Consider the following 16,281-nt stretch of genomic DNA (forward strand, 5'->3'; position numbering starts at 1 on the left):
CATGATGATTAGAAATTATTTGACATATCCTGTGAATATAATAATGTATGTTTTTGTGCTATAAGAAATACAAAAATCTCATCCTTGACTGATTGAAATGAATGTATAACAATAATATTCATGAATACAGAATATAGATGTAATGATGAAGACACATTTAATCGGTAGACATTACATTAAATCAAAACTTTCGACATTGTTTCTGTGATTGTGTGATTTTGTCATTAACTGCTTTAGTAACTTGTATTCTCCATTGTAAAGTGTCTCATCTTTCATTCTGCAACCATGTAGTCCAATGCTAAGAGGCAGGTCAGAAGTTCTCATAGTGATGCATAAAATGGGCCTGATCCCTCTTGTTCATCTGCTGGCAAGCTTTCTCCACGTTCTTGGTCAGTCCGGGTGGTCCGCAGCTGAATACGCCAATTTTACCCACCTACAGATAATAATACAAGTTGAAAAGTAAGCTGATGTATTGGGCAATGTTTCAGACAAACACGAGGTAGCTGAAGATGGATGAAGGACTGACCTCGGGGTGAACTTCCTGCAGTGAGCTGAGGAAGGACACCAGTGGCGGCCGGCCGAAGTGAGTGACGGAGCGCAGGCCGGTGAAGAGACTGCGGCTCCACACCTTCTGAAAGTGGCGCTCACACACGTACTGTCAAAAGATAAGGGTGAGGGATCATTGGTGGATTTCATTACTATTGAAAGAACAGTTTGAGGAAATATGTTATTATCTTTCTTCACAAGGGTTTGATAAAAAGATTAGTGATACTCTGCTATGCTAAATATGAAGTTACAGCCAGCTGCCGGTTAGCTTAGCTTAGCTTCGCATTAAGACTAGACAAGGTGGAACACGTCATATCTTGTTTATCTTAATCTGCAAAAACAAGAAGTTTTCTTAGTGTTGGTAGGCCGATTTTGCTATCTTTGGATGGAGCCAGTCTAGCTGTTTCCAGTCTTTATGCTAAGCTAAGCTAACAGACTGCTGGCTGTAGCTTCATATTTATCATACATTTGAGCGTGGTATCAATCTTCTCATCTAACTCCCAGCTATAAAGAGGAGCTTATTTACCCAAATATTGAACTATTACTGTAATAAAGCTTATTTGGAAGTAAACATTAAAATGAATTGTTATGTGTAATTGTTACATATTTAAAAGTATTTCAGTTGACTTTTTCTTTCTACACTTGGATCTCACCAGCATGGTGGTGCGGAGGTCGAACTTTTCGGCCACCTGCGTGATGTAGATGTGGACTGAGACTAGCTCCTGGGTGTCCATCTCCTCCACCTCCCTGATGATGTCTGACACCCACTCAAACTGACGCTGTGTTCGTGTCACCCAGATGAAGTACACCTTCAAACAACCAGTGAATGTTTGAGAGAGAAAAGAGAGAAAGAGTGAACTTCTTGCACAAATCAATAATGCCTCAGGTGCGGATTCAAGACTAAATGTATTGTAGGTTTTTAAGCAGTACCTTTTTACACTGAATCTTGGACTTGATGGAGGACTTGAACACCAGGTCTTTTAGGATGGAGGTGAATGGGGTGACTCCAATTCCTCCTCCCACCAGAACGGACACCTCAAAGTCAATCCACTCCTGATGGCCCTCACCGAATGGGCCATCCAAGTACAGCTTAGGATGAAATAAAATATGAATATCAAGACAAAGAATGGAGAACAAAATTAAACTATTTCCACACACAAAATAATGCTTTAACCTGCCTTTGGATAGGCTCCGAGCTCGAGCAAGCTTTCTTCGGTGTAGAGGTCTCTGAGCTGGCTGGTCCAGGGCCCCACAGCTCGGATGTGCAGGCTCAGCGTCTCTTCGTGTGGGGCTGACGTCAGTGTGAATGGGTGGTACTCATCTGTGTCCAACATCAGGCATGCAATACGAACCCACTGGCCTGAACGATACACAAAGCCCTGTGGTCGCTTGAACTCCAGATGTGTCACACCTACAGGTAGGAAAGCCGATGGAAGTGTGAACTTGAATGCACAATGCACGCAATCATTCCGTGATTTCAGTGAAGACAATGGAAAAGTGAAACTTAGATAGCGAAGACTAAAATCAAGGAGAGACAGAGAATAACAAGACATTTTGATGATTTTCCAGAAGAGTCACCTGAGGGCAGCAGCTCAGCTCTGAGCACTGGGATCTCCAGGCTCTTCCTGCTCAAGCTGATCAGTTTGTCCAGCAGGAAGAGCAGTGCAGGTGGAATTAAGTAGATGTAGAAACGGGGCTCTTGGAGTAGGGCAAAACTGCCATGAACAACTGTCTGTTGACAAAGCCAACATCACATTATTTGTAAAAACTGCATCATGCAAGCCACTTGACTGCAGAGTGCATTTGGGGTACTTTAAAGTCTGATAAGTACTTACTAGAATGTACACAACAATGTAGAGGTAATGTGTAATCCAAAATCCACGGAAGCTGATGCGACGGAAATAGTGTGAGGCAAAAACATACATAAATGCCAAAGTAAAAAGAAGCAATACACCAGTCATTCCTAGGAAAAGGACAAAGAAGAGCAAAAAACAGGATTAAAGCATAATATAACAAGCATGTACCACTGGAGGTCGTAAAAAACAGTTTCCTATAATACCTGGAACGCTTTGAAAGAACCACCACGACCACTTCAGAGGAAGTTCAGACCTAACATGAAAACACACTGTGAATCAGCAACGTAACTCTCCACAAAGTGTACAAATAGCTGATGAAATCAGGCAGCTATTTCAAACGTTACCCGTTGTTGAAAAAGACTTTGGGGAACAGACAAGACAGGATGCTGAGGTTGCTGACGGAGAAGATGTAGAAGTTGAACACATGGCCCAAACTATGAACAACTACAGTTGGAACATAAATAGGAGTGAGCTCACACAAATAAACAGGTGAAGACATCAGAACTTAACTTTCTACCATCGCTCTCTGCTTTTATCTCCTCCAGGCTACCAACCTGAAAAAAGGATGGCGGTCATGGCCATGAAGCGATGGAAATCAATGGCTGCGTCGAAGGGGATGTAGCGGTTGAGGAATGTCTCTCGGCACAGCGTGATGAGGTTGCGACACACAGTGAGGAGCATGTAAGGAAACAGGAAGGAGATGGCGGCGGCCGAGCCACGGGCGACAACGATGCCCACCAGTGAAGTCTCTGGGATACCTGTCGAATCGGACTGCAAACCGTAGTCTGAAAACAATGTTTTTAATTAGGTCAGAAAATAAATGCATGAGAGTCAAAAGAGGACTATAACATATTAACATAGTGAGGAATCTGAACAAGGAGAGGAATGATTTCTACTCACAGTAACATCTTTCGAGCACCACGCCAGCTGTGATGCCGTACACGACAGTGAAGCAGACGATATGACGGCGATAATTCTCAATGAAACGTTTGAAGTGCTGGATCTTTTGTTGGATCGGGTTCCTTATGTACTGCTCACGCTTGGGCTTCACATAGACATTTGGAGTGTTGACACCTAACCTGAAAATATTCAAAACTATCATCCATTTTTACTCAGAGGATACTCTTGTATTTCGCTGTGGAGCTTTTGATCATATTGAGGTCACCCAACCACAGATGAAGTAGCGTGTGATGCTTTAACTTTCTACGGTAGTTAGAGGGACTCAAGAGCAGTTGCATCATATGTGCAACTTCATAAATTCATGAGATTTTGGTAAACCACAGGCTGCCAAGGTTTTCCACACAACCACAGTTCCCTCAATACATAAACACTACAAAGAAACTTGTGCAAAAGGAACTGAAATAGTTTTTTTAACTTGGGGGGTTGGGGGGGTAGTCTACAGTTAATACTTTGAGACAACAATCAGAACTTCTCATATGTTTAACTTCTCCATGGTGAGTTTTGTTTGTTGTCATATTATCTTTCCATCCAGTCATTTACAGGAGCAGAAAAATCAAATATTGAACAAACTTTTTCCGTCTTCGTATCTCCGATCCATCTGTCTTGTAGCCGCTGCAAACAAAAACAAGATTGTAAGCTGGGACACAATAGTCACTTGGGATATATAAATGAAATGAGTGACAAAGCTACAGTGGATCATTGTTTTTATACACAGTGACAAGCACCATTTGTGATCTGGGATGAGTTATCACAGCCTGTGTCCTGTTCTCTGACCTGTTTCCTGGACAGATGAAGGACACTCTCTGGTCTCGACTCATCCGCTTCTTCCCCTGTTTCTCCATCCCTGCACACACAGCAGACACATTCATTTCATCAGATAAGGTCAGAGAAGTGAGGACTTAAAGAAAAGATCTACTTAGACAATACTTTTTTTCCAACCTTTGACATTGAGTTGGGCAAACTGCAGCTCCTTCTCGTGGTCCCGCAGGAGGAAATGGAAGTCCTCCCATGTGATTTTCTCCTTGTCATCAAAGCCTGCAGCCTGCATCATGGCCTTGATGCCGTCCTCTGCCTGGCTCTTTGACAGAGCACCATTTGAGATTTCAATGAAAGACCTGAAGCACATCAAAAGGGATAAGATGAATCATCAGACAGAAAAAAAACTTGGTGTCATGAAAAAAAAGGAAACATTGATCAAACCTGAGCATCTTGGCAAATTCCTCTTTTGATAAGAAACCAGTTCCACCAATGTCGTTCATGGAGAACATCAGTTTAGATTTTTCCTCAGGAGACCCTGATGAAATACAAACATCATCAATGACATAATGTAGGACTAGACTGATTCATGACATTAATCCTTTTATCAAATATCCGACACTGCCCGCTCCTGTCTAGATCCACTTTACATCATTCTGTAAAACCTGTACTTTACTTTACTTGATTTATTGATTTACTTAACTGATTTCATAATGTGTTCTGTAACTTTATCTTTGTTGGCAGCTGGACAGTCGCAGTAGATCATCCACTAGAAAGTTTCAAATTATGTTTCTAAATGCTTTTTCATAAATTCATAACTTCTGTTTAGTTGAATTCTTATGATTTTTTATATAAAAATGTCTGCTCAAATTCTCAGCTTATAGCCGGAAAAAAAAGTCAGTTTTGTTCTTTTTAAATTAGTGATGAAAAAAAAATCAAACCTCAAAATAATTCCCTCCATCTCCCTGGAATCAAAATCCAGTTTATATTTACATGTTATGCATTGTTTAGATAGCAGCACACCTAGATACACAACAAAGCTACAGCACTTCGGAGCCCTGCATTTTACCTTTCATAAAGATAACCATCACATCAAGAAACTCTCGGAAGGAGAGGTAACCGTTTCCATCTTTATCGGCGAGTGTGAACATGGAGTCGACAAATAAGGAGTCGGGCTTGAGGCTGAGAGCATCAGCAAACTCAGACGCTGTCAGCTCGCACTGGAGAACCTCTCTGGCTTTCTTGTGGGAAACGCCACTCATGTCCCCAGCGTCACACTTCTCTATTTCCAAGACCTGTGCACCAGAGGGCATGTCATTAGTAATATCACCGACGTTAACTGAGGTTACCGTTTGTCCATCACGGATGAGGTCACCATCAAGACCAACAATTAGTTCTTTTGGCTGCAGGTCAGACCTAATTTGACCTCAGACAAGGATTGACGACATTTTGTGGCCGAGCTTAAATCTGCTGCCGCTGTAACGGAGCGGAGGATGAGGTAAACAACCAGAGGCTGGCGGTACCTTAGAGAAAGCGTGTCGAATGAAAGTTTCCACAATCTGAGCCCTCTGCTCTTTGGTTAAAGCCTCCTTCAGCAGTTCCCTCTCACTCATCTCCATCACTCTAATCTCCTGGGCGAGGTCTGTCACCCCCGGGCGCAGATGCTTGACAAACGCTGCACGTTTGCTCTCATCATCAAAAAACAGCACCTGCATGTACAGACAGGAGAAGAAAAACAGGACTGGAGTGAGATAAAAGTGATTTAGATCAGGTAGATCTGCAGAATCATGCTCATTGATTGAATGAGGTGCAAAATAACTCCACCGGTAAAGGGAGAAAGCATTTGATGAATTTGATGTTTAGACTTACACAAAATGTAACAGCAGCAAAAGAAAACCCTTTTTTTCCTATAGCTTGAATCACACTGCAGCTTTTTTTTCAGAACCTGAAGGTATAAATCCCCCCCCCCCCCCCCCCCCCCCCCATCTCCAGCTGCTCACCAGGTCATACTCTTTTGATACTTTGAGCAGCAGAGCTTTCTGGTGCCGGTTGTTGGAGAGAAGGATGTCTACGTAGTCCTGGTTGCCCAGATTGAGACAGCGGTGAGCGGACCCAGATCTGTCAAAGACCTGCAGCCTTCTCTTCTCATCGAGCTCCACGCTGACAGGTTGCAGAGGTTTTTTATGGCCCTGCCACTCGTAGGCTGGAGAGCAAAAGCAGAATGGCGTAAGACAGGATTCTGGATGATGATTAGGACCGCAGGTGTAAAATGACATAACTACCAGTTTGGTTTCACTGTCACCTTTGAATAACCGACTATCAGTTTTTGCAGAGTTTATAGGTTGGGTTCTGTAGCAGACAGGATATATAACTCATGAAAGGTCATAAATGCATATAATCAGCTCAATTTTATAGCTGTGTTGATACCATGTGACATACATACTGGCTGCTGCAGCCCAGCGCTGCAGTAAATCATAGCTGCTGATAGTCAGCTGATGTAATTGACATTGAGTCAATTGTAAAAACCTGACTTAAATATATTCTGTTTTCACTAACATTGGACACTATTAAAAGTATTTTTAAAATCCCCACATTACGTACCCGTGACTTCCACAGCTGGCTCCTTTGTTCTGTCACCAGCTTTTCTTCTTCTCTGGAACTTCTTGTACCTGTACTTGCGGAGATACGCCACCATGCAGGCCACCAGAAAACTAACTGTAAAAGTAGAATAATCAAATTGGATTATCAGTTTCTGCTGGAAATTAGTATTATTGCTGTGCAAAAGGAGATGGATTTGTGTATGTGATACTGACCAACAGGAAAGAAGAACAGAATAATGATAAATATCCCAAAGCCAGCTTGGCTCCCATCAAAGTAATTGAGTTTGGTAGCATTAGTGCAGGGATGGAGCATTGATGCGTTCAGTTGCACTGGCTGAGGACAAGGGTCACCTATGGCAAAAGAGGGTTTGTTTATCCATCCTTTAAATATTATATCACTGAAATCCTAGTTTTGTTTATTAATCAAATACACATGTTTACCATCCATCCAGAAGAACACATTATTTTGTATATCAGTGGTTTCTGCACTTGTGACTGCGATAAGAACGTCATGAAAGGTCACATTGCGGATCATCTCGATCTCCTCATCTGTGAACAAACTGGAAAACACCCCAAAGATCACAGCTGTAGTAAGATGATCGGCATATGAGGTAAATCACACAATACTGTAGGATCAGACACTCTCACAACTATTTTCTATTTTAAGACTTTCAGAGAGGAGCTTACTCATTCTGTTTGTTCTCGAACCAGAAGCGGTCTCCATTTCTGATGCGTTCAAACTGGTCCAAGATGATCGCGGAGAAAACTGGACCAGGACCATCAAGAGACTCCAGTAGTCCTCCAGGGAAGAGCTCCAGTTTTGAGATGTCTTTGCTGTACAGTTCTGCAATATCGTTGAGCAACTGTTGGACACAAGAACACACTTCAATTCACTATTTTTATGCAGGTGGATCAATCTTTGTTTAACGATTTTTACCTGTGGGTTGATGCTGTTGAGCTCAGGATTTATGTCTTCAAATGTGTTGACAGGAGGCAGATCCAGAGCTTTTCTGACCTCAGTGTAACTACGCAGGCCAAAGTCTCTTCCTCTTTGGATAGTTATGGCCACCAGATCTGTCCGGGTGAACCTCAGGGGTCCATACATGAAGTCTGTCAGTGTGCAAATCAGATCAGAGCTGTGAATATTAGTTTATAACCTGAAAACATGTTAATGAATGATATGCATATGCAGTGATTTTGTTATAGATTCCCATTTTATATTTATGATTGCTTGACTTATGTGGTACTTATATTTTCTGTACACAACACTAAGACAAAATCAACGCCTTGCATTTGAAAATCTGTTTCTGATTTCTGATACATGCAGTGAATGAGGATGATTAATCACCTCTTAGGTCCTCCACGACAACATTGTCTTCTCTCTCTGCAATCTGCGAAGCCATACCCATGAGCAGGTCATCTATGTCCTGACTTGTCGTTTTAACATCATCTGTCTGGAAGCAGATTGACAAAAGCATTAAAAAATATGATGTGTGTATGTGTATGTGTGTGTGTGTGTGTGGGTGTGGCATCAGGGGCCATTTAAAATACACAAACATATTAGTCTTATTTGCTCGCTCTATCTCCAATTCAACAGATCACAGACATCCATGATATTCATTACGCAAACACTAACTTTTAAATGAAAAACATAACTGAGAATTTATAGACGAGAATCTAAAGAAATACATGTAAAGTGATTCGTAATTAACTCTGCCAAAACATGTCTACAGACAAATAATTGTACTAAATGTAACTTCACTGCCTGCTCTCATTTTCACAAAATCATTATGCAACTACTTACAAGAAAGATTTTTTTTTTCAAAGTAAGCGGCGTTAGACAGTGGTGGAGAGACCAGTTTGAGGTGATAAAAGCATATAGTGTTTAAATGAGCACACAAGTCAATTTACTGTAAACATATTCCTTAAACTAATATGAAAATGCAGAAGTATGATCATAATATACCTGACGTTTCCAAAAGCTGTTACAAAGACGCATTGCTGGTGATGAGCTGCCATCTATGTTGACAAGCTTCCTAAAATGGCAGGTTCTGTTTCTGTAGGAAAAAGGAGAGCTGATGCGGTGGGTTTAATTTAAAAAAATTAGTACATGCTGTTTTGTTTTTGTCTGACACTGTTCACAGCAGCCCATAGAAAATTCACACTCAACCAAAGCCCACTAAACACAGTAAGCTTGGATTTTTCACAATGTGTCAACCGAAAAATAGAATAGTACCTCATGTAAACACCAGGTGGGGCCATAGTGATGCCAAATCGTATGGCAGCAGCCTGAAACTCAGGAGAGACCCCCGGGTCAACAAACTTCTGGTAACCTGTGCACAGAGAAATTAAAAAAATTACAAACCAATACAAGAACAAAATAACTTGCAAGCTGAAACAATCCTCATGCATGCAAACACCCTATATCATCATCCAAATGTTCAACCTGAGGCAACTAAAGCAGTGTGAATATGAAAATGAAGAGTGAATGGTCAGTGATGGGCTCATCTCACTATTGTCCCTTTAACTTTCTGAAGCTGCGGGTGCTTATTCAGCAGAAGAAGGAGACTCAGGGTGATGCTTTGCTGACGGAGCACATATTTGTGAAACACCAACAACGATAGCTCACCTGACCACGGCTTGTGGTCACCAGTGCATTACCTGTTCCCCTCCACTTGTACGTACACGCACTCTGGCTGAGTCTTACCTGGGTAAGGAGGGAGCTTTTTGTCTCCAAGATATCCAGGCAGCCAGTCGTAGAGAGCAATATTCTGTGTGGAAAAACAGCAGCTTATTGCAGCTTTTCTGAATTCACTAAAACTGTATTTACCTCCTTTTAAGGTGCAGTTTCTCTATTGCTATTTTGGGTTTGATATGACAAAAAACATTGTTTCATTGTAGTTACTTATTGTTTTAAATAGAAGAAGAAAGGGTAATTAACATGTGTGCAATGCTGATCAGGACAGTTTTTGCAGTGGACAGACTCGACTAATCAAACAAGTGAGAGGCGATGCCTTCGCCCTTAAACTGAAACCAACAATTTCATCCATAAAATGACAACCACCCAGCGTTACTCTCTCCAGAGTGCAAATAAAATCAGAAGCCTGAGTAGCGGGAGGATTTCATGGAGACTTTTCCTCCTACCTGGAATGTGGCAACAACGATCTTCCTGGCATTTTGAAACAGCTTTTCGTCTGACCACTCAGGGTGTTCCTCATGCAGTTTGGAAGCTACATAATTGTGGTAGCGAAACCAGATAATCCCCTCTGCTGCTGTGAACATGTTCTCATTGGCCCAGGCATTTCCCAACTCTGGACACAGAAGATGGCACAAATTATAGGGAATTCTGCTCTTCCATCATGTGAATCAACTTCACTATAGCTACAACACAATAAACAGAGAAGAGGCTATTTATTTAATGCATTTTTCATATCAAAAACGTGTCAGTATAGTGACACACTCCCATTACATTTATTGATGAGGATCTCTGATCACAAATGGAATGATAATCTGGCTGTTTGTTTTTAAGGACGTGACAACAGAGCGGTGACAACATCAGAAGATCCTCCGCCTCCGTCCCACATAATAACTACACACCTTTTACAAACACAAGCAACAAAACACTGGTTTCATGACACCTGTACGGCATCCCCTGTGCTATAGAGAGAGGGATTTACTGTGGTGAGTGTGACAAGCCATTAACACAATAATTAAAGAGTCATAACTCACGTCAAGCAGGGCCTCTTTTGACTAAGCCTCACAGGCTGCAACCCTGATGAGTGAAACAATATTTGCAAGAAATTCTTGCCGCTTGAGTTCAGCTGCTTACAGTATTGTTACTATTACCACATACAGTGTAAAAAACAGTTCAGGTATCTGATTGTTAAAAGGTTTAGTTCAGCTAAACACACACTAAAAGATATGTAATCTTATCTTGAGTGAAATCTGTGCCTCCAGATAGTCTTGGATCAGATTTGTTGAGATTTGGAGATCTATAATGTGTAATAATGACCTCCTCTCACAGTTTTAAACAGAAGAGAATTTTCACAGGCAGAGCGGTGGATTTTTGTGAACTTGGAAAGAGACATTGCTGTTGAGTTTGGGGCTTTAAAGGCCATAAATGAAATGTCACTGAGCTCCATTGTTTTGGTTGAGCTCCAGCCAACATATCTTCAATAAATCAACCTTAACTATATGTTTGGATGTACTGCACTCCAGGTACAGAGGAAATAATGTTTGACTACTTTTGAGAAAATCAATGGCATTCAGTCTAGAGTTTAGTGGAAATAACAGCTTTATAAAATGCTCCTGATGAAATAAACATCAGTGTCTGGTACTCAGTGGACAATCAAATTAACTATATTGCAAACATTGTTTCAGGTCACATCTGAAGTATTAGGTATAAAATGTCTCACCATATAACCCGTGAGGTCCGTGGTCTCCTGTAGAGGGGTCAGCGGCGGCCCACATGAAACTGTGTCCTGTTGCCTGATTTGGCATGTTCCACTCAGGGCCTGAAGTCAAGAGCCCTCCAGAGAAGCTTCTCAGGGAGTCAGACCAGGACGTGGAGGGGCCATAGATGGAGCTGCCATCTATCCATGCTGTCACCAAGTTGACCTGCATGTGATGTATTTGTTTTTTCTAAAATGACCGCACTTGAAGAAAATGGAAATGCCGGGTAGCATAATGCCAAGTGCCTTTCAGAGCTGCTACGGATCTTAATTTACTGTTCACATGCACTGTTTTTATTTCCTCAAGATTGATACCTGTATGCGAGGATTACTGGGGCTCTGGCCGGACTCTTTGTCCCACGGTCCTCTCTGGAAGGGCAGCAGGACTTTTCCAGTGGCAGTGGGGTCAAAGACAGGGTCACCTTTTGGAACTGGGATGTTCATGAACTCAGGTGGACACCCAGGATTTCTTGAGTCCAAAATTTCAAAAGAAACATGATAACCTGAGAAGTAAAAATAATTTAAAAAAAACATCACTACAAAAAACATCTATTTGGCTCCGGAGTGTTTGTTTGATTTTTGGCTCTGTGACACAAGACGGATCAGATTCATCTTAACATATGATTGGTTAAATATCAGTCAATATAAGTTTTAATTTGCAATTTGCATTTACAAAATCTTATCGAGGAGTTGGTCACATAATTTAACTTTTACATAAATACACACAAATCTTCCAGATAAAATCTTGCACCTGCATCAGTGTGCCATATTGGTGCACACTCACAACAAACGTTCAGTTTGGGTCAATTCTGCCTTCTGATTTAATATGTTTTCATCGTGCACGTCAATGCAACACACTGCCTGATATATTTACCAAAGAACAGAGAGAGCACGGTCTGGTTGCGTGTTGAGGGCAAACCGGAGGGACCCCCGGCCAGCAGGCTGCTCAGTCTGCGGGGGTTTGGCGGCTCCTGGACAGATTGGTAGACTCCGTCCCAGTAATGCGCGGGCACGAGACGCACAAGATGAGAACCTGCGCGAGCACAAGTACAGTGTGTTGGCAGGCTGTGAGCGTCTGCTGGTGCTGCTGCAAACTTGAAACTTACCGACAGCTCCGCGTCTGGGATATCCCAAACTGTTGTACCAGCCGTCGAAGCGAGGAACCTCCCAGGTTTTTTCACAGCGTGACTCTGTTCAAGACATGTCGGGTTTAAACAGCACTTTTATAGGTTAACCGAGTAGCTGACTATGAAGTACACTTGTTGGGTACTTACGTTCACTGACTATGAGCACCAAGCCAACCGCTGCGCAGATACTCCAAACCCGTTTACGCAAATCCATTGATGCGAGAGATGCTCCTCAGCTCAGTCTGCCGCCGAGAGGAGTGAAGGACTTCTGGAAAGTGAAGACAAGATGAAGGTAACAGACATTTACTGTCATATTTCTATTAGATTTCTATGTAATACACTTTCTACCAGCCTGTTGTGGCCAGTGCACTGTACTTCGCCGTAGTCTGCTGGGGGAGCAGCATTGGAGCCGGAGACACCAACAGACTTAACAAACTGGTTAAGAAGGCCGGCTCCATCTTCGGCTGTAAACTGGACAGTCTGGAACAGGTGGTGGAGAGGAGGACACTGAAGAAACTATTATCCATATTGGATAACCAGGACCACCCTCTCCACCACCTACTGCAGGGACAGCGGAGCACTTTCTCCAACAGAATGATCCAGCTCCGCTGTCATAAGGACAGGTACAGGAGAACATTCCTGCCTACTGCTATAAGACTGTACAATAAATCACCTTGGGCCAAATCAAATCGTTAAACCTCTGCACTACTGTTTATTTAGTTGATTTAATATTATTCTGTTCTATTCACTGTGTATATAGTGTGCATTTTTTATATAACATCTTTACTATATTATAACTGTATATATTGTGACGTGTATTTTTCTTGTATTTTTCTTTTTCTTTTTATATAATATTAAGATTTTTTACCTGTGACCTATTGCTGCTCTGTAACCTATTGCTGCTTGTAACAAAATAATTTCCCCTCGCGGGATAAATAAAGTTAGTATCTATCTAGTATCTATCTACTTTGTTGGTTTAGCAAGAAAGACAAGACAGGACGTTTAATTCTACAGCTGACACCTTTTGTGATGAACACCAAAACGTTACTTAGAAACTGCAGACATTCAAAGAATACTGTTTCCTGAAACAGTTTGTGTTTGAGGGGAGAAGATGAAATAGTTGAGTCTTACCCACTGGAGAGGCTGAAGTGCAGTAGTGCAGTAGGAGTTGTAGTGCAGGATCATAAGTGCAGGTGAGGGATGGTGCAATAACTAAAGTCAACTTGCACTGCACAGCTAATCACAAACTGCATGAGACCTGTGTTGCCAAAAATGGGAATGGTCAATACTTCTGGATCACACCTCTTTTCCACAGCATTCCAGTCAATGCATCCTCCTCCTCAGTGAAAGGGGGCTGGGGGTATAAAAGAAGTGTATGTTCCCTCAACATTCACATTGGACTCTCTTCGTCTTCTGCCGTACTCGTCTTTCAACTTTCAGGTAAGAAAGATCTTTTGGATTTCCTCTGTTTCATTGATGGGTTTTACTTGAAACATTTATTTACAATTACGTTCAAATGAGTGAATTAAAATCAAGAGCACCTATTTACATTACACTGAGGTGGTCAGTTGGATGAGCTTGAATTGCATGCCTTAGTTTATTATGCAGTTGCATTAATTTATTTGCATCAAAGATAGACAGTGTCAGAGAACACTAGATGATATTACATGAGTCAGACATGGTTGTGCTTCATCGTGTGCCATGTTTCACGGCAGTAATATACGTCCTGCTGTAAGGAACAAGTGCGGCTATGTCTGCCTCTGAAGGAAACTGAGAGCCTCGCCACTAACACTGTCTTCTCTGTTACAGCGGACTGTTACTGTCTAGTCTCAGCTAAGGAGCTAAGATGACTTTCTACGATGACATTTACCCATTCTACCCTCTACAAAGGACCTCCTTCATCTTCAGTGGCAGCTTGCTCACCATTATTCTGGTCTTTCTTGTGCTAGCAGTCAGTCTTCTTCTCATTCTGCCAGGGATAAGAGGAAAGTCGGTGAGTGCAAAGCATCACAATAACTATTACTCACCGCAAAAACCTCAGAATTATTGTCTCCTTTTTGATTCAATGCACCTTAAATAATTTTGCCCTTTATGTTCCTATCAGAGGCTGTTCTGGATGTGTCGAATAACTATCAGCTTGTTCATAGGAGTGGTGATAGTGGGTGAGTTTTGTATTCTTGTCGTTGTCGTTGAATAAATCACAGATTTTCGTTTTCCTGCCAACGTCACTCATCATTTTGTGTCTCCTCTCTGTAGCGCTCAACTTTACCAATGACTGGGCCGAGGCCAGAATGACCACTAATGCCACCTACAAGTCTTTCAGCAACGCAGTGGTTAACGCTGACATCGGCTTGCATGTTGGACTGTATGGCATTAATGTGACACTAAAGGGTGAGTCACTGTTGCTGCTGTCGTGTGCAGATATGTAAGATGTTTGCTCAATAGTCCGATCCTGCAAGTCCTTTCATTAATACAATTTTGTGGAATATGTGTGTTTTAGGTGCATCTGTCATAAACGTGTGCCTGTTTTCTCTCACAGGGAATCCTGTTGTACAGTTCAATGAGACCATTGACTACAATGAGATCTTCAGCTGGCATGACACTATGGAAGAAGAGTATGAGGAAGCTCTGGAGAAAGGTTTACCCAACCCCATCCTGTACATCGCTGAGAAATTCACTCTGAGCAGCACATGTGGACTCATCTTTCAGTACAGATATTCTGGACGATATGCCTCTGCAACCCTCTGGTAATGATAACTGCCAACAGTTTGAACTTGTATTAATAAGCTGTCGGTTTCAGCAGATGAATGTTAAAAGTAGCGGACATTAAAATGGCTGCACACTTTCACAGGACAGCATTTTGCTGCTGGATGCTCGCCAACATCCTCTTCTCCATGCCGGTCGTTCTGTACGCCGGGTACATGATGATGGCCACCGCTGCCTTCATCTTCTTCTCCATGGCCTCCTTCTCCACCATCATGAACGTGCCGCAGTGTGTTTTCTCCATAGGAACTGACTCCTTTGAAATCGAGTACAGCCATTCATTCTGGCTGGCTCTGGCTACAGGTAAAGATGAGAGGCTGCACACTCATTTCATATGTTTTGTATTGTAAACTGGCACACAGAGCGATATTTCTACTAACTGAAATGATTTCCAGGTGTGCTGTGTGCCGTCATCGGGATTCTGATGGTGACGTTGAACTTTCTGATACCAGAGAAAATGAAAGAGGCTTTCAGTGTTGGCGTCGACAGTTATGAAGACGAGGATGTTTCTTATGGGGAGGGCTACCTGAATGCAGTTTTTCTTGATGGAGTGACAATTTCACCACTGACATCAAAAGTCATGTCGGTAAGTGGCGACACTCAGAGGGTAATTCTCCCTTTTGACGCATCTAGCAATGGATTAATCATTTATTTACAAGCAGCAACAGTGCTTTATTCATTGTACTTAAATTAATCTGTTGAAAAATGTGACTTTGATATGCATTTCTTGTTGCAAAATACATATTCAGTTCTGTGACCAATGTGGTATTAATAAGGGATGCAAGATTGAAATAAGATGAATCACTGCTATTTTTTCCACCACACCATATACGTCATGAATCCTGCACAATAATGTCCATTTAGTATTTAAGGAAGTTATATCCACTTGACTGACATGATTTTGTTTCTATGTTTTAGGAGCACGTATGAAGCCGTCCTTGTTTCCCTCAGGGAATCCAGCTAATACTTGAAGATATTTTTGCTGAATGTGTTACAGGAGTGTCTATCTTCCCACCTGTTTGAATTATCTATGAGGGCCTGTTATGTGTTATGCATGATTTAACTGTAAATAGTTGTGTATGTAAAGTTCATTGTCATGGTGCAATAGTTGTAAGTACAATATGTAAATCTGTATGGGATCCATACACTGTGTATATACACTGATCAATACGGATTATAGGTCTGTCGTTGCTCAACTCTTTTTTCATGAGAAATGAAAGAT

At 41.8% G+C, this 16,281-nt stretch overlaps 2 protein-coding genes across 2 annotated transcripts; one reads left to right on the forward strand and one right to left on the reverse strand.

Moving 5' to 3' along the window:
* Positions 1 to 161: 161 nt before the first annotated feature.
* On the reverse strand, positions 162 to 12,582 carry duox (dual oxidase). The gene is made up of 33 exons (XM_068723559.1): positions 12,444 to 12,582; positions 12,276 to 12,359; positions 12,044 to 12,202; positions 11,485 to 11,672; positions 11,134 to 11,335; positions 9,863 to 10,029; positions 9,426 to 9,489; positions 8,955 to 9,051; positions 8,685 to 8,775; positions 8,067 to 8,172; positions 7,656 to 7,828; positions 7,406 to 7,581; positions 7,160 to 7,278; positions 6,932 to 7,069; positions 6,720 to 6,833; positions 6,119 to 6,321; positions 5,642 to 5,827; positions 5,188 to 5,413; positions 4,563 to 4,656; positions 4,302 to 4,477; positions 4,137 to 4,206; positions 3,933 to 3,974; positions 3,303 to 3,481; positions 2,957 to 3,187; positions 2,747 to 2,846; positions 2,606 to 2,655; positions 2,382 to 2,509; positions 2,125 to 2,278; positions 1,725 to 1,957; positions 1,477 to 1,635; positions 1,200 to 1,355; positions 527 to 655; positions 162 to 433 (listed from the first exon to the last, which is right to left on the reverse strand). Exons 1-33 carry the CDS (start codon positions 12,508 to 12,510, stop codon positions 311 to 313), a joined length of 4,584 nt encoding a protein of 1,527 aa, XP_068579660.1. The 5' UTR covers positions 12,511 to 12,582; the 3' UTR covers positions 162 to 310.
* duox2 (dual oxidase 2) lies at positions 12,500 to 16,192 on the forward strand. The gene is made up of 9 exons (XM_068723562.1): positions 12,500 to 12,588; positions 13,612 to 13,736; positions 14,106 to 14,289; positions 14,401 to 14,458; positions 14,553 to 14,687; positions 14,836 to 15,043; positions 15,148 to 15,362; positions 15,455 to 15,645; positions 15,978 to 16,192. Exons 3-9 carry the CDS (start codon positions 14,143 to 14,145, stop codon positions 15,987 to 15,989), a joined length of 966 nt encoding a protein of 321 aa, XP_068579663.1. The 5' UTR covers positions 12,500 to 12,588; positions 13,612 to 13,736; positions 14,106 to 14,142; the 3' UTR covers positions 15,990 to 16,192.
* Positions 16,193 to 16,281: the final 89 nt, after the last annotated feature.

The sequence above is a fragment of the Cebidichthys violaceus genome, unplaced genomic scaffold (assembly GCF_023349555.1).
Source record: "Cebidichthys violaceus isolate CVI_PGR_0920_01 unplaced genomic scaffold, fCebVio1.0.p SCAF_3, whole genome shotgun sequence".
Lineage (NCBI taxonomy): Eukaryota > Metazoa > Chordata > Actinopteri > Perciformes > Stichaeidae > Cebidichthys > Cebidichthys violaceus.

Coding starts and splice junctions, on each gene's coding strand:
- duox2 (XM_068723562.1), top strand. CDS start 14,143: ATGACTTTCTACGATGACATTTACCCATTCTACCCTCTACAAAGGACC. Junction 14,688..14,835: donor CATTAATGTGACACTAAAGG/GTGAGTCACTGT, acceptor TTTCTCTCACAG/GGAATCCTGTTGTACAGTTC. Junction 15,363..15,454: donor CTGGCTGGCTCTGGCTACAG/GTAAAGATGAGA, acceptor AATGATTTCCAG/GTGTGCTGTGTGCCGTCATC.
- duox (XM_068723559.1), bottom strand. CDS start 12,510: ATGGATTTGCGTAAACGGGTTTGGAGTATCTGCGCAGCGGTTGGCTTG. Junction 7,829..8,066: donor TGTCGTGGAGGACCTAAGAG/GTGATTAATCAT, acceptor GCACACTGACAG/ACTTCATGTATGGACCCCTG. Junction 3,482..3,932: donor GAGATACGAAGACGGAAAAA/GTTTGTTCAATA, acceptor GAATATTTTCAG/GTTAGGTGTCAACACTCCAA.